The following is a 24,121-nucleotide window of genomic DNA, read 5'->3' on the forward strand; positions in this document are numbered from 1 at the left end:
AGACAAACCAATTACCAATCCTATGAACAAAACACAAGTTGAACAGCTCATTGGGAACCTCCACTTTATGAATTATTTTGAACTTGGGGAGATAAACCCTTGATTCACCTATGTGATGATTCCAGAAGTGGAAAAATCACTGTGAGATCGATCAATGGCTACACAAATTGCGTGTGGTGAAAAATTGACTATGTGAACAATCAAACATGCTCCAAACGTACGCGCACGAGAACGTTTATGAATATGTGCAGGATGGGACACTGATGAAACTTAAACAGGAGAGGGAGGTTTGCAAACGTAATGCAAACGTAATGCGAACAAGATCCGCGATTGGAGAAAGTTCCAGACCCTGTCACCGCAACTTTCTTCAATTGGATCTCAAACCTATTGATTCCCGCAGTGTTATTAAGGAAATGGTACTTTTTCCAAGTTGGTAAACAAGGGTTTTATGGGTAGTTTACATATGTAATGGTGGTATTAGTAATATTCAAGGTTGCCAAGAAGAGTTTTCCGGGTTTTTAAGACTATAGATGATGATTTAATATTACATGAGCAAGGAAGAAGGAGTAGTAGCTGTGTGAAGTGGTAAACATGGGTGGATTTTGTCAAAAATGAAGGGTTTCAGCTTATTACATATGTCAAATGACGTCAGAATTGGATGGTAGATGGCTCGTTCAACACCAGAGAGTAGATTACATAATGTACAGCCTTTAAATGATCATTAACAGAGGTGTGTGAAAGACATTATAAGGGAAACAAGAAACTGGTGTGGATGTCAAAATTTACACCTACATGCATACATGTAACAACATTTACATACCAAAACCTTAACTTCACAACTCAATAACTCATTCATTACTCATCAGAAATACCGGATATGGCACCAATTATTAATCAGTATCACGAGCTCTACAAGATGCACTTTAGTAATCCAATATTGGACATCATTTGGAATTTGGAAAAGCCCATAACTTCAAAAATAGGTTTTGAGCTAGTTTACAAGGAACAAATCACCTGTATTCATCATAGGAAATGCTGTACATTATGTAGCTATGTCATTGATCACTTTTGTCTGTGTAAATTACATCATACATTAGTAACAAAATCATTACATTGCGTCATCATATGGTTTTTAGGGTTTTTTGGTCAAAGCTGATTGGTTTTTGAGGCTGTTGACCATTGCAGGAGTTGCTACACATTAATGTATAGAACCACTGATGAGTTTTGGATTGTTTTTCCCTTTTCTGCATATTATACGTTTGTTGTAGTGTTATAAATCATCATTTATTTACCACATTTGTACCAAGTTCACCTGAATCCGCCCCTTAAGAGCAAGGAGCAATTTATTTATGTGTGTTCAAGACTGAAAGTCTTGTTGGGAATAATACTTACAACAGTATTGCTAGTAATTGATATTGTTTTGTGGTTTTTTTGCGCTTAAATCTGGAATAATACTTATTAAAAGTATTGAGAACATTTCTCTGGTGCCTTTATCTTTTTCTCTGTTATCACAAAGCGGTCAGCAAGTGCCCTTGTGCTAGTTTCTTTGACGAAGGCAGTCTTTGGGCAACTTCTACTATCCTTACATTAGTAGATTATCCCTTCTCAGGTGTTGTAAAGCTCTTTTTGAGCTTTAAATACTACACCGTCAGTATCTATTTTCCCCTAGATATTGAGCTTAAACATCATGAATCAAGTCATTTTGTTTTGTTGCGCCATCATGAATTCAGTTCAACTTTATTTCAGAGTGAAATGTACTGGTTCGTGCCCAGGGCCACACCAAAAATGATCAGACAAACATGGGGTATTGATCATCCACATATTGGGACTGCTCACGGATATTGTGAGTAGCGCTGCGGCCCTTGGGTAGACTACTAACTGCTAGGTCTGGGGTTGGGGTTTCTGTTGACCTTAAATTCAAACTGAGAAAGGTGAATGTATTCTAATTTCCTAGCCACAAGGAAATTTGCCACAAACTATGACAACAGAAACCAGATAAACCAATGAAACCAATCCAATTTGAGTTTCACAATGGCATCATTTGAACCTTTACATTCAGAAATAACTTTAACCTCAATACCACCTTCACCTGGTCATACAAATTTATCATCTATGCTCATTGAAATCAAGGAAATTATTGTTGGCTGGGTTCATCAACTTCATTCAACTCAGCAAAAATATCAAATCCAAGAGGCCAAGATTTTTTGGACAGGTCTTGATGATGAAGATCAGTTTACTTTCATCTGTAATCAATATGTTATAGGTCGTTGCCAAAGAAAAACAGCAACAAGGTGAAAGCTAGTATGTTCTTTTACATGTTTGATCGGTACCACATCCATTGGCAAGCACATCTTACTGAAAATGCCTGAATTTCTGCTCTTCTCCAGGTCTTCTCTTGATGAATTTTTGATCCCTTGCAGCAGTCAATTGTTTGTTCTATCAAATATGCACTCCTTACCTCTATGACGTGTGTCAACAATCAATTCTGTTTCTAATATTTTGATGATTGGAAATGACTGAACAATTGATTGTGGTACGCTTCTTGATCAGTGGCTTAAATTCTTGAGTGCCATGGTCAATATCTTGAGGTTCACACATCAAGAATTATTCCAAGATACTCCCAACATGTCAAGAAGATCTGGTGGAGATTGTCATTCCCAGAGGTGTATTCACATGAAGACAAACCACATCTGAGCATTTGGTAAAAGTGTTGGGTATCAAGCTGGTGTTCAAGGCATTGATCGAAACTCTTACTCAAGATCTTACTAGCTTTTCCTGGACTCACTGACTTTGATATCAATAATGCAAAAGATCCCTCTTGACACCCTTGCCCCACAAATCCGACATGCATTGCAAAGGCCAGGGATTTTGGGCTTGGCATGATGAAAAAGTTTATCAAACTGCTCTCTTGCCTCACCTCACTCACTCATCTTTTGCTCACAGTTCCTCACGGTCAATTTTTTCATCAAGGATTTATTGGCGGAGATCATCTCTAAACTGTCCCTGCTTCAATGTTTTGCATGTTCAAATATTGGACGCAGTCCTGCACTTACTAAGAACGGTTCACCAAATTACAGTTATTCAACTTGTGAATCACCACTTGGCCATCACCTTGCTTCCCTTCCTTATTTCACCCATCTGGTCTTTGAGGATGTATGTGCTTTTGATCTTAGTTGGAACGTGCTCAATTGGAGCAGGTCACTGGAAGACCTTTCTTTGACAAATTCTTATCAAGCCTCAGTACCTGCCCTCCATGGCTTTACCAGACTCTTTGCTACTACACTAGCTAAACTTTAAACTCACAATGTACCATTTGGCATTTGGAGGGAGAATCCAGATCTACAATACAAATCTGTATTAGCAAAACTGGCCACTTTAAAAACATCATCATGGATGCCAATCAAATTCCTAAGGGTGCGTTCACTTAAGCAATTTCTGGGAAGAAATCACATTCCATAGATTTTTTGATGCAAAAATGAAACATATACTACCAAATAGACACTTTGAATTTGGTAGAATGTGATCTCTCACCAGAAATCACTTAAGTGAACGCGCCCTAAGAGTCTTTCAAGCATCAACAAACCTTTCATGTCCTTCAGTAGTTAAGATGCATGTGTTGCAAGATGGTGACTTAGTAGAATTGATGAAAGATAAACTTTGGCCCAATCTAAATCTATATGAGATCACGGCTTGGACAGGGTCATCATTTTGCAGAACATCTTCCTTGGATGAAATCAAGAAATTGGAGGTGTTGTGTCAGAGGCAGGGAATGAAGACAAATTTCAATTGCAATTATATCTATGATCACAAGAAACAGGACCGGGAGGAGGAGGAGGAAGCCAAAGTGTAATCAGGAGTATGAAGTAGGAATAAAAATTTGAAGTTTCTCAATTTGCACAATGGTTGTTGAATGTGTAATATCACATTAGATTTGTAATACCAGGAAAGATATTTATTTTCATATATATATCTGTTATGATTAATCACATCACTATGTCTGTAGCTCAAAATGAGTCCTTCAAATTGATTCTTGTGCTGGTGGTTCAGAACAAGTTGTATGCTTATCAATTTGACATTGAAACAGTGTTCCTTGAAGGATTGATTGATGCTCCAATTTATGCATCTCAAGTCATTGGGTTTGAAGAGTCAGGTAAAGAACTTTGGGTATGGCTATTATACAAGTCTCTATACGGCACTAAATAAGCTCCCCGGCACTGGAAAGCAAAACTTGTAGAAGTTCTGTCAAGTGCAGGTATGGTGTCATCTCAAGGAGATGAATCTTTGTTTTTCAGCAAGGATAAGTCAGTCCTCCTTCACATCCACATTGATGATGGTTTTGTATTCAGCAAGATAAAAGTCTGATTATGCAGCTATTCAAGGACTCGAAGAAACACTTTACGATGAAGATCAAGGAACGTCCCACTCAACACCTAGAGTATAGTCTTGATTGGGGAAGTGACGGTTCTATTCTTTTACATCAGAATGACTTTGCCAAGAAGACTCTTGAGCGTTTTGATATGTCAGGTTGTTGTCCAATCAGAACACCGGCACCAATGAACATTCATGTGCTGGTCTCAAGTCAAGGTGATCCAGTCAAAGTCCTTCTATGTCAACAGTCTCTTGGCATGTTCAACCACCTGGCTCTTCACACTTCTCCAGATCTCACCTTCACTGTACATCCACTCACACAATTTGCCACCAATCCAAACACCTTCCATTGGTCCACCATCTGTCATTTATTCCAATACTTGAAAGGAACACTCTCCATGGGTCAACATTAGACCAAATTTACAAATGTAGGTCCAGAACTTTGCGGATGGGCTGATGCCAACTATGCCACCTCCTTTTTCACAAAGAAATCAACTTTGGGTTTTACTCTCACTCTATACAAAAACCCTATCTGTTGGACAACTAAAAAGCAATCTGTAGTTGCCCAATTGACAACCAAAGCAGAGTATATTTCTTCAAACAAATGTGCAAAGCAATTGCAATGGATGTCAATTCTAATGACAAGTCTAAATTTAAAAATCTCAAAGCTGCCATTCCTGATCAACAACAACACCAGTGCAGTTACTATTGGTCAAGAGGCACAATTAAATCCCAACTCTAAACACATTGAAGTTTGGTATCAATATCTCAGAGATCTAATCATGAAAAATCTTATGACTATTCAACAAGTTCCGTCCGCAGATATGATAGCAGATGTTTTAACTAAACCACTTGGTACAGTCAAACATCAAGTAGCTTTAGACTAACTTAAATTGACGTGTTGTGATTAATCAAATATGTCCTGATTCGAGGCTATGTTGTCCTGAATTTGTAAGATGCTAACCAATAGTTATGTTGTGACGTCATTGATATGTTTCCATTTAGATTATAATATGATGTTTGACTCAAAAGTTACAAAATCATCCTATTATTATTTTATCTTTTCATTTATTGTTTTCCTTCTAAAATTGTTAAAAGTTCTTTTGTGTTGACTTTTGATTAGTTCTAAAAACATCTCAATACTACACGACAACTTCCCTCGACTATAAAGCTGAATCTAAATCAAACTCAAGACTTTATTGAAAAGGAAGAAGGTATAATTCAATTTCTAACTTTGATCTTATCATTATAAATTATTACCATTTGAGATTCTCTTATCTAATTTTAAACTCTTCATCTCAATTTAGACTTCCTTTTGATTACATTGTTTGATTTAAGATTTGTGTTATAAAGTTGAATCTCTATAAGTGTGGTTATTGTTAAGGTACAACTTTTCTCTTTATTTTTCACTGTTATCAAGTTCTTTTATTGTGGTTACTTACAGTGTTGATTATATTGTCAAGAAATTCAAAATATACTTTTGTCCAAAATAAAGAGAGATCCTACCTGTTCACTACAATAGCGCCTCTTGCAGCTCTTTAATATATTTCCTTGGAGCTTTTATTTCTGTTGCCATGTGTGTAGCTAAAACATTTATCCCAATTACTGCTATGATTGTTATTCAAAATAGGGTACTCAAAGCAAAGTATGAAGCGCTACATACTTTTCGCTACATACTTTTTTTGGCGGGGACGAAGAAAAAAAATATACTTTTGGCCTCGCCTTCCCCGCCAAAAAAAGTATATAGCAAAAAGTATGTACACACATACTTACTTTGAGTACCCTAATTTGCCCGACTAGAGAATCATAAACGTAACAAACTCCCTCTCTCAGAACTGGCTAGTTTACCAGAGAGATGGACGTTGTCGAGTGGTGAAGTTTCAGAGAATTATGCCCATTCTCCGGATGATCTCAGCCCACTTACTCAACATACACAAACACGGAAGGAATTTCCACCGAGGTACTGAGGATGCATGAACTTTGAAAAGAATTTGGTTACGTGATGACTTCAGAGTGAATCTATTTACATACAACTCCTCTCGGAGGACATGGCAGTGTATATTTTGATTGAGTTTTCTCTTGGGATCTATCAGCGCTTTGAGTGATCGAATTGACGATATATAACGAAAGTAACCACAACATAACAAATCAGTTCGAATCGAATCCTTCCATAGCTTTTCCATACCTTTGCCTTCAGACATGACTTCCAAGTCAATTCGGCCTTCACTATCATCTATGCCAGTTGAAATCAAAGCGAGAATTGTTCACTGGATTCATCAATATGACATAGCCTATAGCCAACGGGACGCCGATGAGTACCATATTCGACTTCGTAGAAAACTCAAACGATTTGAAGAATGTGATAGTTAGTACTTTTCTTAATCACCTTCCTATAAACTTTTCCGTCCAATTTTCTTCGGCTTCTCTTAATCAAATTGAAAAGCATATGATAAACTTTGTTGCTGACAAGACTATTGATATTTGCTTGTCTGAAGGTCTTCCCTTTCATAAGATACGACGGCTTGCATCGGTTGATCGTACGTTCTATATGTTATGCTGCCCTTATATCTACGAGGTAAACTTTTTCTCTCATCATCAACACAAGTTTGAGTGGTTGATGGATTATTTTTGATGTCCATTGCAGGGATTTGATTCAGAAAGACATTGTATGGATACGGTGAATAAGTGGAATCGCACTCTCAAAGGCATCTTAACAAGACATTCGCATCATCTTAAAAAGATCAGGTGTCGGATCCCAGAATCCGAGTTGAAGGAAGCTGGATGCCCATGGGAACAAAAAGAATTAAAGAATCCAAAGTGGGATCAAAAGTATAAAACGCGTTCTGAACTTTTATTCAAATCCCTAAGATCTTGTCCTCGTCTCATTGATCTCGACATCGATCTCGATCCGACTCATCAAATACCTACTGTGCTATCACAAGGCTCGGGAACAATTGACGCACCATACCTTTTAGATGACCCCACATCATCCGATCGAGATCCAATGCGAAACCTATCTGTTCAAACCGTTTCGCAACTCACTTCGCTTACTCATCTTTCACTATCATCTCCTTTGACACGACGATACTACACAGAAACGTTCTTAGTAGACATCATCTCAAATTTGTCTTTACTTGAAACTTTTGCTTGCTCAAGGATCCGTGCTATGCATCCGAAGCCTTCGAACGACCAAAAGGACAAACTAGTTTGTCAATCTCCACTTGGACTTCATCTCGCTTCGCTTACACATCTTGTTGAATTGGATTTGGAACTAGCAGACTGTGTGGATGCAAGTTGGAATAAACTTCCTTGGCAAAGCTCATTAGAAGTATTAGCATTGGAACATTGTGATCGAGTTTCAGTACCAGTTCTGCACGATTTCCTTAAGCTTTTTGAATCAACCTTGATCACACTTACATTAAATCATGTTCCTGTCCACCACGACGGCACTGAAAATTCCGATTTGATTCTTCAGGCGTTATCAAAAAAAGAATTTCGGCTTGAATTTCCTAAACTGACCAATCTAGGAATTTCAAGTCTTTTACCTGTCCAATTCTTGAGAGCTTTTCAACTTTCGGAAAACATTTCAATCATCTCATTAGATTGCACTCCGGAATACACGGCACGAGATTTACAACGATTAATCACAGATCAACTTTGGCCTAATCTAAAGAAGTTTCAGATTACAGATGACACTGGTTTACTTGAACCTGGCGATAGTAACAAGTTAGAAGACACTTGTGAGGAATATGGAATCAAGATGTTTTTCGACGATAGTCGTTATGATGGTGAAGAGGTTGATGACGAACAGATTGGGGAATGGGCAGAAGAACATGGGATTGGATCCGATGAATATTGCGAGATTGCAGAATCTATAGGCCGATATTTAAGATGGCAATGATAAGAAATTTGGTTTCAATTCATATTGTGGAACTTAAAATGAGCTATCTTGTGATTTAAAAGTATGCAATTTGAAAATACCTCTTTATAATGACTTAAAAGTTCACAGATACAACTAGGTCATTTTTTGTTTTCTTCTAGGTTTGACTTCGCCCCTTATCTATCTGTAGAGGATGTCTGTAAGATGTGTTGAGCTGGGACATGAGATGGTAAAACTCGATCAGGGTGAGCACATCAGAGTAACGCGACTTCAGCTCCAAGAGAAGTATTTGTTCAAGGGGACTAATTAATAGTTGTATAAGCTAAAAAAAGCGGGGGATCAGCATGAAAGAGTAACAATCTCTTCTTATTTACAACAGAAGGCATATTCCCAAGCAAGTAGTAGTACATGGGTTTCTGGTCAAAGGTAATTATATACAATGTTGATTGGTTTTGCGATCACTAAATCTTGATGGGTGTGTTATTGAGAAGGTCAAACCTGCACAATCCTTTCAGGTAGTCTGTCCAAAATCACATAACTTGCAAGATTGGTTGAAGTTTTCTCCTAAATCTCATTGATGCCATGGTCCATCTGTCAACTTTCTGGCGCCAAAGATTGCTATACATGCTGATTCTTATCTCCGGAGTACATATTTGAATTGAGTGGCAAGTTTTCTTCACAAGAGACTTTTTGCAGAGTAAAGGTACCACGTTTTTGAATATCTGGTTCACTGGTGATCTGGTTGCCCAAGGACACTCATCCGGGGCAAACACTTTTCTGGTAGTCCAGATCTTCTCCCAAAGTGCTTGTTTAGCAGTCTTGAGGAGGTTATTCAGGTTGTTGCCTTGCGAGTGAAGTTCGGTTTGATCATTGGGAAGGGTGGCATGTATTGTTTGCAACTTTTATCAGCCTGCTTCCTTTGATTTCAACTTTCAACTTGATTCACCTGTTACCTCTTGCCTTCCAACTTGTAAAGTTAATTAATTCATTTACTGGATACCCTTCAACCAAAACATAATGTTGTCAATTTCTCTTACTCTCCCAAATTCAATACACTGTGTCGAACGTATGTACCTGCGGCACCCTTCCGCGTTTTCCGAGGGGAATGGTGATGGTGATGGTGGGTCTTTCCACTATAATCTCGGTGTTTGACGGTGGTTTGACACCGTGAAACAATTCATGACTCATGAGGAACGGAGCGGTTCCGTCAGTTACCCACACATACCACCATGCACGCCGGGCAAATTCAGGTCATGCAGTGCATACAGGTTGCATGGTCCCAAATGCATGTCAGGACCTGGGGCACCTGTCAGGCATGCAGGACTTGTTATCCTTTACTCACCCTGTATATGTCACACCAATCACATGTATTTGAGTATGTACTGAAATGTACATGTCACATAGCTATAAGTCCCTCACGGGGTCTGTATTGGCCTGTTATTGTGGGCCAAATACCCATGTCACTTGTATGACTGGCGGGGGTGCAATACATGAGGAGATGTCATGCAGCCATGACATGACTCAAGGGTGCAGAAATTTCTTCTGTTTTCAACATGACCACGCAACCTGTATTCACTCCATGACCTCAATTTGCCCGGCGTGATGTAGACAGCGAGCTACCAACCCCCGATATCAGGGAATGCGCCACCGTACCCCTCGCGCCTTGAGGAGGATGGCTTCAGATGTTTAGCGTCCAAGGGAGGCTCGAGCTAGAAACTCAGTCAAGTTTGGATTTATGCAACACGAATCCTGCGTTAGTAAAAATAGACTACCGAAAGCTACCGAAAGACTTACAATAATTTTTGAACGCTTCAAGAAACAATGAGTCATGACGGTATACAAACAGAAAGCATCATAACATATTGAATCCATCCATCTCAGTACCTACAATAGCTAGACTTTCACATCCAAAAATGGCTTCAAACTCGACGCCGCCTACGCGCATCCAAGGAAATCTATCATCTATGCCAATTGAGATCAAGAAAATGATTACCGATTGGGTCTATCATGAACACACATACCAAGGCCAACAGACCGACAGTGACAGTACCATTCATCGACTTCGTCCAAAATTACAACCACGTGATAGTTAGTGGTTTTTTCTGCAAAATTGATTCAAAGCGATGTCAATTTTCGATCTCCCATTCTGATCAGCTTAATCCCTCGGCTTCTCACAGCCAACTCTTTGGCCATTGGCTCCTCTGAATCTGATATTTACTTGTGATTAACAGTATGTGCTGACAATACCGTTTTTTTCTGCTCCTTTCAAGGCCATTTCTGCCGCGATATTCGAAAACTTGCATCAGTTGATCGTACATTCTTTTTGCTCTGCTGTCCTTATCTCTATGAGGTATGTCTCTGTCTCATTATGAGCGTCTTTCTATGATTGAGGTTGATTGATTGATCTTGATCTCCCTTCCAGGGGTTTGATTCAGAAAGCCGTCGTTGGATGGATATGGTGGATAAATGGAAGCTCGCATTTGAAGAAATCTTGAAAAGACATTCAGATCACCTCAGAAATTTGAGGTGCCGGATTCCCAAGTCAGAGTTGGAGGATGCTGGATACCCATGGAATGAAGACGAATTGAAAGATCCACATTGGTATCAAGAGTACAAGTCGCGCTCTGAAGTTTTACTGAAATTCTTAAAATCTTGTCCTCGTCTCATTGATCTAGATATCGATCTTGATCCAACACATTTTACCCCTACTACACAAGGCTTGGAAACATCTGATCCGACAAATCAATTGGATGCCCCAACCTCATCTGATCATAATCACATGCAAAACTTATCTGTTCAAACCATTTCGCAACTCACTTTGCTTACTCATCTTTCACTGTCATCTCATTTGACCCGACGGTACTACACAGAAACATTCTTAGTAGACATCATTTCAAATATGTCTTTACTTCAAAGTTTTAGTTGCTCGAGGATTCAGGCTGTTGCTCTGAAGTCTTTGAACGATATAAAAGATGGACAATATCAACAATCTCCACTTGGACTGCATCTTGCTTCACTTACTCATCTTGTTGAATTGGACTTGGAAAGAGCGCAATGTGTGGATGCCAGTTGGAATCAACTTCCTTGGAAAAGCTCATTGAAAGTATTAGCATTGGAACATTGCGATCGAGTCTCGGTATCAGTTTTGCACGAATTCCTCAAGCTATTTGAATCTACCTTGATCACACTTACGTTGATAAATGTACCTTATCACGATGGCACTCTGAATTCAGATTCAATTCTTAACAATTTAACCAGAAATGAATTTTGGTTCGACTTTCCTAAACTTACCCGATTAGGAATCTCAGGTCCTTTACCTGTTGGATTTTTAAGAGTTTTTCAACCTTCAGATAATGTATCATTGATCTCGTTAGATGACACTCCGTGTTACGAGTATGAAGATTTAGAACAATTGATCAAAGATCAACTTTGGCCTAATCTAAAACAGCTACAGATCACAGACCAAACCGCTCGTCTTTATCCTGGAGAAGGTGAAGACTTGGAAGACTTGTGTCAGCAATATGGAGTTAAGTTGAATTTTGATGATGGTGATTATGAGGGTACTGAGGACATTCAGGACTCTGACATTTGGGAATGGGGGATAGATCACCGGCTCGACCCTGAGGAGATACACAGACTGTGGGAATCAATAGCTAGAATGATTAGAAGATACCGATGAGTGAAATGATCAGGCTTCATACTGTGGATCTCAGAGCTAACTGATCTATCTACATCTCTTAAACGTTGGTATGGAAGGTGACAACAGCACGACAAGATGTTTACAACTTCAATATAGGGATTGGCTGCATCATTTTCTTTTCTCTCTCTTGAATATTCATCTCATTTCATTTGTTTTTTACCATGGGGATAATTTCTATAGATAGATTAAGCTACAACATCATATGTTAAATCTCAATTGGGATTTGCATGTTTCAGAATAATGTCAATTCAACTGCAAGAAAAAGATCTGTTCAAGGTCATAAAATCAAATGTTTAATCAAGCTTGGAATCATACCCTAAGTATGAAGAGTAACAACCTGTTGTCCAACAATCATAAGCCAGTACAAAGGTTTTTGTTTTTATCTGACAAAATTTGAGCAAAGCCTTGCCCAGGCTCACAGATGATCAGTATTGATGGGGAGGTGGTCAAAAAATTCAATGGTCTAGAAAAGGGAGCCTGACTTATTTATTGAGAAGTTTTATTGTCTACCTTATTTATCTCAAGGAGCATCAAAACAATTGATCCAAATTATTGACAGTGTGGGAGCATACATCAAGACTCAATAAATGACACAGGGTTGATAAAGCCTTCAAGTGTCCAATTTAAATCTCCACATGATGCCCACCTGCAGTTAATGCACCGACCCGGCCCGGACAAACCGGGTTGGCCCCGGGACCGGGACCGGGTTGGCCCCGGGACCGGGACCGGGTTGGCCCCGGGACCGGGACCGGGTTGGCCCCGGGACCGGGACCGGGTTGGCCCCGGGACCGGGACCGGGTTGGCCCCGGGACCGGGACCGGGTTGGCCCCGGGACCGGGACCGGGTCGAGCGGGTCTCGGCGCGGCTCCAAGGAAGATTGGGCTGACCCGGTCCGGCCCGTTGATAGGAAAACAGGCAAGTTTTGGTGAAATGATCTGCAATTTCCACAGAAAATGATATCATTTCTTCATTTAGTCAAATTATTATTCACTATTGCTGCCATACAAGGCTTTTACAAAGGTATCTGAAGCCCAATTCAGGATTTGAGCCTGCCCGGCGTCAATTTTGTGAGTTATTTGTTACTTTCAAAGCGCACATTGAGTTTGAGCTACCGGACCGGGTCGACCCGGTTTGAAGCTGGCTTGGTCTCAGGCGAGCTGAGAATCTCCGGGTCAGGGCCGGGTCGATGCATTACCTGCAGTGCTCATTGTTTTCTCAATGGCTTGTTAAAGATTGCAAGAAAGGGTTTAAATCCCCTTTCTTCAATGTTCAGACTCCCTGCACTGTCCTATTTTTACATCTTCATAAACACCTTGAGACTGTCTTTCTTGTACAAGAACACAATGTGATTTTTCAAGCATACTCCAACTCAGATTCATTTCATTGAAAGTCAAAATATCTTTGCATATTTAACCCTGTGTTTGTCCAACATCAGTCATCTTTGTTTCCTCAGTATAATGACATACTGACATGAGAAACTCTTCAAATCCCCGGCTTCTCATCATTCCATTGAAATCTATTCATGTTTTGTTAGAGTCATGAATTTTCTTTTCTTTTCCATGTTTCACATTTATATTTCATTTACTACTGTCTTAACATGTTAAATTCTCTGATATCTACTACACAAGTTTCTACTTAGTCATTAGACCATATGCCATGTAACTTGAGTTATAATCCAAACAAGCTACAGTGTGAGGGGGGGGCGGTAGACCGCAGGTCCTCTGACTGGGTAGGCTCTCTGTGAGGTAGGGTACAGGGGCAGGTGGGAGGTAAAAGAAAACTTTTGAACAAAACATGAATATGTAGATTACCTCTTGGTTATGTTCAGAAGGTGAAGATAGTGGGATGGAAATTTTGACTTTGAGAGAAATTTCAAATTCCTAATCCCTCAAAGTCATGCTGAGCCATTCTCTATTGAGCCTGGTACCGGTTTGGACCAGGCACTCTACTACATTGTTCATCCCTGATTTCCATGGAACTATCTGGGTGCTGTTGTGCCTTTGGGCAACCATAACATTGATTGGAAAGAAGGAGCTCCAGCAAAGTCACTGCAAGCCTTGAACACTTTAGCTCAGAGCATACTTAAATGAAATGCATACAGGTTGGTTCTACTAGTACTACCAATATTGTTTCTATTGAAGAACCCTTCAATTAAAATCAACAGCAATCAACAACTACATTGAGTCAGAAAGGAGATATGATGGACACACAAGGTGGGTCTGTTTAACAGCTTGAGTCTCTAGCTCAAGACTTGAGTCACAAATGATGACGGAGCAGTTTTCATGGTCAACCTTTGTTGCCAACAGCCACCATTTGTATCCTGATTAATCACTTTGTTCCTTTACGGCTCAGGCCTAAGCTGATTTTCAAAGGGCTGTATGTTGTTCATTTATAAGGACTGTTTGAAAACTGTTTTGAGTATCTATAGGAGTATTTGGTGTGGGCACGTCAATGGGCTACACAGAAAGGGACATGCAGTGCTACATAAAACCTTCACAAAGTATACTATACAAAGGTGATTCCAGAACTTTTCCCCCAATTTCTCAGAAAATCTTTCAGAAAGCCAGAAATCTTCTGGAACCTGATTCCAAAAGGGCACCCAAACATGAATTTTTCCACAACTACAGCAATCCAGAACACAGCCAAAGTTTTGTTCTGGAAAATTTCTGGAACATTTGTGGAAATGTCTCAGAATTGGATTTGTGTAAGATGATGAACCAAATTTAAATAGAGCAGACTGATGTGCACATATAGTTTGCTTGGCTGGAGTTGGTGAGCACTTCATACCACTGCTGAAACTTGAAGGACCAACAGATTCTTCCAGTCAGGCAGTCAAAGATTAGAACTTATAAGGTTTTTTTTGATTTTTGTGGTGACTGTGCAACTAGAAGTCCATTGATATTCCTCCTAGTGAGTAACTTGACTTGGGTATATCTGGCTGTCTGCTTGATCAGTTTCATCTTATTATCAAACTCAGAGGAGAATCAACTCAATAATCTCAATCATGCCATTCTGCAATTCATTGACACCATCACAGCTCATTTGAAAACATCAAATCCCAAGTTCTGCAATCTGAATCCAAACCAAATTTCTGATCATTTCCATCTAAAATATTGGCCTATAGATTCAGTGGAGCCAATCCCATGTTCTTCTGCCCATTCCCCAATCTGGTTGTCATCAATCTCAACACCATCATAACCACCGTGGTCAAAACAGTCTTGATTCCATATTGCTGACAGGTGTCTTCTGACTTGTTACTATCTCCAGGTTCAAGTAAACCAGTGTCATCTGTAATCTGAAACTTCTCCGGATTAGGCCAAAGTTGATATGTGATTGTAAATCTTGTGCCATGTATTCCGGAGCAAAACCTAATGAGATGGTTGATATGCTTCCTGAAAGTTAAAAAGCTCTTAAGAATTGAACAGGCAAAGGACTTGAGATTGAGGCAGAAAGGGAAGTCGTGCGCACTTGTCGACAAGCAAACACTACCCGGACACGGTGTATGCTTCCTGAAAGTTAAAAAGCTCTTAAGAATTGAACAGGCAAAGGACTTGAGATTGCTAGATTGTGTAATTTAGGAAAGTTAAGCCAAAATTCCTTTTTGTGATAAAACCCACACAATTGAACCTAAGAAGTTCTTGTGTGTGGAACCAACTAATATAGTACATGTAGCGCTAGTATTGTATAACCCTGGATCTCATTTGTAAGTGGTTCAAACACAACCCTCCCTTGGAGCATGAGAACCCTATACTTCCCTTTGTGGTGGTCATCATGTGCCAAGAAGATCTGTATAGATGAACAGCTAATAATTTGGGATCCCAATACAACTTAGTTGATTGAACTCAGGCTACATGTGGTTATTAAAAAGATCATCATAAAAAAGATCATGCAGGCAACACCACCCGTGCTCCACCCGAGATAGCTTGGGTGGAGCGGTAGTGGGGCGCGCACCCCGCCCACACTATTCGGTCTTACATGTAGCGTGCTCACGCACTGCTATAGCTATGGTGAAACCCGGGAATGTATAGCAGTTTTGACTAACGCCCTGTATAGCATTTTTCGGCCCTGCTACAATCCGTCACAGCGGTCCTGGGCGCCACCAAGCGCCCCATAGCACTTCATAGCAACATGTATCAACTTAGGCCAATCCCAGTAATAGATCAGACCACCCACCATACCCTCCAACCTCCCATTTTAACTATCTGGAGGCACTAATCACCCCAACCCAGCACCTCTGCGCCTCCAAGTAGCATCCTTGGAAGGATGCTACTGTTTTCTGGGCAATTGGGTCCATGGGCTTCCCCTATAAAAGATGCCAAATTCACAGGTAAGTCCTCTGTTTCCCTCAATTAATCACCCAGCATCGTCCTCCTAGTGTTTCTGTTGCTCTGATTGTCAAATCTCTCACATTCTACTTACTTGAATCTGTTCTTTCTGTTAGCCATTCTTCCATCACAAGTAGATATATCCAAAAAAACCATCACATTTCACTATGTCCAATATCAGAAACTTCACTCAAACCACCCTGCACCTCAACCCATCTAGTGTCCTTGCTCCACCTTTGGCCATATCTAATTGTTCTCTGTGGGTGTGTAGCCCTGTTTGTCCGCAACCTGGGTTTGTCATCCAACTACCCAACTCGCAATGTGCCTTATCTCCAACTTCATAACCTACTTGATCGCCTAATGTCAATGATGGGGTTACTAGTGATCAAGATGACAGGTTTAAAACCAATGCAGATCAATCCATGACTGCATCAAACCCACCCATCCCAGCTCAATCACGTCTGAAGAAGAGAATGCCAAAGGTACTTGTTGGGAAAGGTAAACGTAAAAGTTGTCTTTCTCAAAACACTTCAGACACATCACAAATTTGTTCAGCACCTCTGAAGAAAAGGAAGAGACGTGTGACTACTGTGCTTGAGGTACATGATCTCACCTATCCCATCTCTCTTTGGTCTTTCCTCTCAACATCTATATTCACTTTTATATTTTCTAAATCACACCATGCTTCAACTTTCCTCACTTTATATTGTTTCATTTCTGTTTCTATCTGATTGCATCTTCCTTCATAAAGGACTAGGAAGTGCCTGAGGGTGTTGATGTTCATCAAGATTCAGATATTGAGGTCATAAAGTCACCAGGAGTCTGGCAAGCCCATCTTGGCTGTGTGTCAAAAGTATTGGAATACTATGATCCACCCACTCATGTGAAAGGCCAAGTAAGTACCTCTCTTTCTGACATCCAAACTCTTTCTTTCCATTGATCATCTTGTGTGTTATCTGACTAACATCTACATTTCTTGTTTCTTCCAGACCGGAGAAGATCCCCATTGATATTGGTGTAAAGATTGTCGTGGATTCTTTGTCCGAGGAAAGAGGAGTCATTACAACCTATAATCACATTGAGACAGATTGAAGGATTTACCGGCATGCCCCAGACAACACTTAGAAATCAGAGAGGGTCATGAACTCCCTTGGAGCTGGAAGCAACAACAAGACAAGATTGTCCAAGTAGCCGGTACCAACTCAAAATGAATGCTTGATGCTTTCTTATCTCAATCTTCTTTCAGTGTTGAGATGCTCAACATGGTCCTAGTTATTGGTATTCTTTGACATGGCCTACCCTTTTCTAGATTCAATGATCCTCCTTTGTGTGCGGCTTTCAAGTTGTCAAATCGCTCTGCAACAATGCGAGGTACCATCTGGGCCTCAGAGACCGCCAAGGGCATCTACCAGGACCTTTTGTCCACAGTCATTGATACAATCAGGGTATGTTTTCTAATGTGAGTGTAAAATTGTAATTCACCCCCATGTAAGTTGATTTTTACACTGCTGTGATCTTGCACTCAATATTGAGTATAAATCATGGAGTGTAAAAATATCTTCACCCATAGAATAAATAACAATAGAAAAACAACATTTTGACTTTCAGCAAAAACTTTTTGTAAGAAAACACGCCTGGCGTGCCAAGTGGCGCCTGGGCGCAAAAAAACAAAAAAAAACAAAAAGAACATGCCTCAGCGCGCCTACAAAAATATGAGCGCACCCACAACCTGAATCTGAAGGCTGAAGACCAGTAATCATATGAGAAGCAGGAGTAGGAGGTACACAGCAGCTAACTGACCCCAAATACTGACACCTTGTTGTGGGCTCATGGTGCATTCCAAAACTTAGGGCAAGGCACATTAACTGTGTGAGAATTCCCTGTTGCAGGCAGGCCCACATAGTCTCAAATGCTTATAAAACCCACCAGATGCACCCCATGTAAGCATATTTTCAAAAAAATGCTTTCAGGCTATATGCTAAAGTGTCCAAATTAAGCCCCCCACCATGATTGTATCACCAAACTTCATTCCTATAGCAAAGTATGCTTACTTGCGGTACTCAAAGCTACATATGTACTCGTACATAGGTGCCGTATATAGTTTTTTTGGCGGGGAAAAACCACAAGAAGTATATTCAAAGTATTTTGCCCGCCAAAAAAACTATATACAACAACTATGTTGCGTACATAGTTGCTTTGAGAACCGTAACTCAATGTTACAACTTACAACAAATAGCACAATAATCTTGTCAGTTCTGACTCCAGGACATTGGCTTCCACAACAGATGGTAGTGTGGAAGCTTCTGCGGGGATGCAGAGAACATAACTACAAGAAAACTGTACAAACATCACGTGACACGCTGTGGCACAGTCGTGCACAGCACACACTCTACAACAAATGTGTGCCTAGGTAAGTTGTACATATATCAAGCAATGTATGTAAAGTCTGATTAGCTTCAGCTCATGTTATTTTCGACGGCAGTTGGACCCGGCCTGTCTGGAAAGGTCCACTCGAAGAGATCTATCTGGACGTTTGTGATCAAGCCTCAATAGGCGTCTTGCACGCCTTCACCAAATTATTTGCATCTACTTTGATCAAACTTAGTTTGCACTCCTTAGCATTACACACTGGTGAAGATTGGAACGCTGATCCAATTTCACAGGCACTCTGGAGTGGAGAACTCTCATTTGAATTGCCCAACCTCAAATTCTTCACCTCATCACACTGTCTTCCAGTAGGATTCTTAAGAGCCTTTCAAGCTTCAAAGAATATATCCAAAATTCACTTATGTGAGACTCCTATGTTGCATGAACTAGACGTGACAACATGGCTCCAGAGTGAAATCTGGCCCAAGCTGACAAAGTTCATCATCTGGCATTCAACAGCGTTTGAATCCTCGGCTAGCGTACATGGATTGCTACAGTTGGCTACAGGATATGGAATCAAGATGCGCCTCAATGGCCATCTTAATGAACTTTATGATGGCAGCAAGGTGGGTTCCTATTAATTCTAGCGGGCACAAGGAACGGGGGTCTGGTTTGGTAAATGTCGAGAATCCTAATAAGGACAAGGATTGCGGTGAAAAACATGACAAGAAACATGATGGAACAAAGTCGTGATGTGAGCTTGGTATGAAATCAAGTACTATGGTCGATTAAAATCTATATCAATATCAAGATTAAGAGGTTAACTGGTTCATATTCTTTGTGATTGAAATATTGTTGTCGGATCTTCCTTGCTTTGTAAAAGACCTTCCTGTAGTTTAGCCTTTGCTTAATAGAACTTTATGATGGCAGCAAGGTGGGTTCGCACAATCAGCGCTTGGAACAGAAGCTTTTGATTCATACCTCTGACGAGAATCCTAATAAGGACAAGGATTGCGGTGAAAAACATGACAAGAAACATGATGGAACAAAGTCGTGATGTGAGCTTGGTATGAAATCAAGTACTATGGTCGATTAAAATCTATATCAATATCAAGATTAAGAGGTTAACTGGTTCATATTCTTTGTGATTGAAATATTGTTGTCGGATCTTCCTTGCTTTGTAAAAGACCTTCCTGTAGTTTAGCCTTTGCTTAATATTTAACCGGGGCTTATAGCGTGTGATGTGAGCACAATCAGCGCTTGGAACAGAAGCTTTTGAGTCATACCTCTGATACAATACATGTCAAGAAGAAATCGTTGAGCAGACATCCTGTGATCACCCACTATCATAAATGGTGACTGTGTTGCTTGACAGCAATTAACACCGCCCGGTCTATGTAGGGATAGTATGCTACAGTCATCTAACTTTTCAGTGAGTCTCTATGCACAGCAGATGGCTCAGATGAGCGTCTTCTAGCTATCTTCATCTTTGCATGCAAGTCTCACTTGCCTCTTTTTCTGGTATCCTACAGGTTCATTCACTAATACTATGTCATAGATGCACCTGCTTCCTTCTGGATTGGGCAAGCTTGCGACACTCATTTCTTTACTCAAGTTGGTTAAGAATCTATTATATGCCACATTACAATTGAGAGAAGGCAGAAATATCAGACACCTTATGATTACTGACTGAATGGCAAGTTTCCTGACTCTCTCTTCAACTCTAGTTTGCACAATCACCTATCAGCGTGAGACCTACCCTGGTATTTGTTGCAAACTTTATGGATTTGTACTTGCCGATTTTCTTTGTCACGCTTTCAAGGCCAAACCACTCACCACTTTATTTTGAGCCATTTATTTGATTTGATGCGTTAAAAATGTAGTATATCTTCATGAAGTCAATACCATATCTTATAAACAACATTCTAATTTGTATGTTTTATCAAGAACAGAAAAGGAATGACCAGGTCAAAAGGTGATCAAAATGCCTGATCATAAAGTATAGTTTTGTCGGCTCTGATTTTGAGTGTCTTGACGCCGGATTGCTGACATTGTTTGTAATTATATACTTACATTGTCCTATTATTCGAGACATTACTTTTGTTATTAGATTTGCTCTTGCAACCATACTGGTTGACATCTTCAGATTTTGAATTTTTGAAGAGCGCTCACTTTTGTTAGGTGATCAGTATTGAATGTGTTGATCAATCGTAAAGCAAAAGAAGTAGAGTTTCCCACTTGAATGACAGCGTAACTGATCCATGAAAAAGAGGCCGAAAGAAAGTTACATGTGACCAACCTGTGATTCCATGGGATGTTCCCATCAGCTTTCGAACTGGTCATTAGAAAATTAAGATGGAATCGTAACTCATATTTTGTTTCTTGGCATGCATCCTCCCAAATACAATTCTTAAGTGAGAAACACTATCAAAAAGTAGCTCGTTAAAAGTAATTCCACCACAAGCTTCTTCAGATCCAGAGGCACTATCATATTGAGAAGCATCACCTTGCACAGTATCCACTAGCATGCATTGCCTGCAACACCGAAAAAGTAGGCGGAAAGGCAATATATTCAGTGAAACGCCTCTTAAGCTGTTATGACTTGACAGAAAGATAATCATTACCAATTGCGAGACCCTCATCTCAAGGTGTGATTTGCCGGTTTAGTCGCAATTTCATGCCTTTTTCGCGATACGCAGCAAAGACTTAGGAGACAAAAGCGCTATCAAAACTGGCCCGTATCAACAGCGTAGTTTTCTTCGGATTCACTCAATCCAAATGATTGGCGAGGAATTATGACTTGGACCTGATCATATGTTCCACATGATTCGACTTGGCCTGTGATTTTAGCACAACTATCTTGAAACCGCTTGCACCAAACGGAGGAGGGCATTTACTTTAGCTTTGTCGATTTCCTCAGATGGCTTCCATTCCGCGGCAACCAATATTAACGAGCATATTGAGAGCCAAGGCCATGTCACTTGGAAATCTCAAAAATTACGGGCGTAGTGTTCAAACATACAGACAGAAAGCTTGGTGTCAGCATACAGGACCATCACAAAGGCAAAGGGATGCTACTGAGCGGGAAGAATAAACAATCAATGTACACATTCAACATTATCATACCGGGTCAAAATGCTACTAGCATTTCCTGTAAATGTCACGTGTGGATCAGCGTCGAAGCTGTATGTATAGGATATAAATATCTTACTTTTCTCTGATCGCCGTTCCTCCTCATCCTGACTCTCTACCACCACGACTTTCAACCACCAAACCAACCACCACACCAACCACCACACCAACATACCATTTCATAAAAACATTTACTATTTCCTGAATTCTTCCCACTTCTCTTCCATTTCTCTTTCATCATGAATCTCCCCAAGTTAACTTTTAAAAAGATCTTCGGTCCTCGTTTTCAAAAAACCCTCTTTGTTTACTTCCCGTTGAACTTCTTCTTTGTTATCTTTTTGATTTGGGTCACTCACAAGATCTCTCCTCGCAAAGTTCCAGAGTCGTTCCTCCTTAAACTCATCGCTAAAAAGTTGTACATCATTCTTCCTTGGGCTTATTTCTATTCCCATATTCTTTACTCTCGCCACGACACTCTTCCAAAGGAGCGTTCGACTATTCCTGAGAAAGATATCGAACTCGGTCCAGTAGCTCCTCTTCCGAAACCTCTCGATGCTCCAACCCCTCTTCCAGCCGAATTTGTTGAAATTGATCTAGGTATGTTATCTTTCCTACATTTCTTCTTTCTCATGATTTTATAAACCAGTCTAACAAACTCTTCATTTGCTTCTAGGTGAAGGTCCCTCAAACTGCGGTCTTCCTGGTCCTCCTCGACCTTTTTTAACATGTGAAGTTTGAAAAACTTGACTCGATTTCATCTTGGTATGTTATCTCTGCCTTCATTCGTCATCTATTCATCTTTTCTGAGCACAAATTCATTATGTATCTTGTCTAATCATTTTGACTCTCCCCAAATCTCTTGTGACTTGGCAGGCGACACGTTCCTTGATTGATTTCCTTATCTCAATGTCTTGTTTGACCATTCCATTCTCTCGTTTGAAATGTGTTCTTGTTGTTATTGTTTTGCGATGATGAGTAGGAGTTTACTTTTTGAATATTCGTATCGAGTCGTTGCCGATATTTGAATCAATTAGTACTTTAAATACCCTCACTCTGAGCTCCTTTACTTCTATCTTTCAATCTCATTTGTAATCAAAAGATATATATCAACATCTCCTTTCAAATGCATTGAAGTGACCAAATGAATAGGGATTTCAAAGATACCAAAGTACAAGCTTGCTTTCTTCATCATAAGGCTGTTATTGTGAGAATTGCCTTTTACAACCTTTGACATCTTCAGAGAGTTTTTGTGTTTCTCTACTGTCACCGAGAAAGATAACGAGCTTGGTCCAGTAGCTCCTCCTCCGACCCCTCTCGATGCTATACACCCACTCCTCCAAAACAAAATCTAGATGCACGCTTCAACCTGAGCTTCTGAAGTCAACCTTGGTATGTAGTTTCTTTTGATTTCAAGCTTGTTTCCTTTTGCTCGGACTCTGATGTTTGCTTTCTCCACACTTGTCAGCTCGATTTTCATCAAACTACGGTCTTCCTAGTTCTCCTCGACCTCTTCTTACATGCGACCTCTAAAGAATTATTCTTCAAATTATTTATAATGCTATTGTTCATCTATTAGATTAACTTTGATTTCGATTGGTGTAGAAGTGCAGTTTAGGTTATAAATTCAGAACCATGGATATCTGAACCGTTTGATCTCAATCATCTCGATAATGCTTATTAGTACCTTTCGCTGTGACTTGAGAAATAGATAAGAGATGTATTTCATTCACAACAAAACATATTGGATGTGTACTCATATTTAACAAGAGGCATTGGGATCTCAACCCCGCATATCTTCATTTAGGGTGTCCAGCTATTGCAGGTCATGCTCAGCTTGGCTATACGCTCTGAGCTCTCAGTGAGACGCCTTCGCGAAATGTATGTTTTAGATGATGCATTTCATTAGGCTGATCCATACTCCCAGACAACTTGTACATTTTCGAATATTGTATTTTATTCAGTAATGATCCTACATCTAATTATGTACAAACGTATTACTGATAAGGATGCTTTAAATCCGTTCAAGCAACTTCGATTTGATTATGATTCCATCCAGTAGATTCGTACCCAAAGTACAAAGTATCATCTAGACTGCAGAAAGACTCTTCAAATTCTTTTTCGTGCCTTCGTAGTACATCCTTTCTTCCTTTGACATTGAAGTTGAGATTGTAGATAGGAATTAATCATATGTTCAGTCATTTGTGCTTTGGAATTCCAAAATCGAATTCGTGCACTGGAAGGATGGCACAGCACAAAGAACCTGAATCTGATTTGAGGACTTGCGTAATTCGATGATCTCCTCTTGTACATGGAATCATCGATACGCCAGATAAATTTTCAAAATCCCTC

The 24,121-nt window shown here is 40.0% G+C and overlaps 1 protein-coding gene across 1 annotated transcript; it reads left to right on the top strand.

Annotated features, from left to right (window-relative positions):
• Positions 1 to 18,736: 18,736 nt before the first annotated feature.
• MELLADRAFT_112243 (uncharacterized protein) lies at positions 18,737 to 19,393 on the top strand (the record flags this gene model as incomplete). The annotated part of the gene is made up of 3 exons (XM_007416720.1): positions 18,737 to 18,804; positions 18,879 to 19,266; positions 19,328 to 19,393. The coding sequence occupies 3 exons, from the start codon at positions 18,737 to 18,739 to the stop codon at positions 19,391 to 19,393; spliced, it is 522 nt and encodes a 173-aa protein (XP_007416782.1).
• Between the last annotated feature and the right edge of the window lie 4,728 nt (positions 19,394 to 24,121).

Source organism: Melampsora larici-populina (genome assembly GCF_000204055.1).
Source record: "Melampsora larici-populina 98AG31 unplaced genomic scaffold MELLAscaffold_63, whole genome shotgun sequence".
NCBI classification, from domain to species: domain Eukaryota; kingdom Fungi; phylum Basidiomycota; class Pucciniomycetes; order Pucciniales; family Melampsoraceae; genus Melampsora; species Melampsora laricis-populina.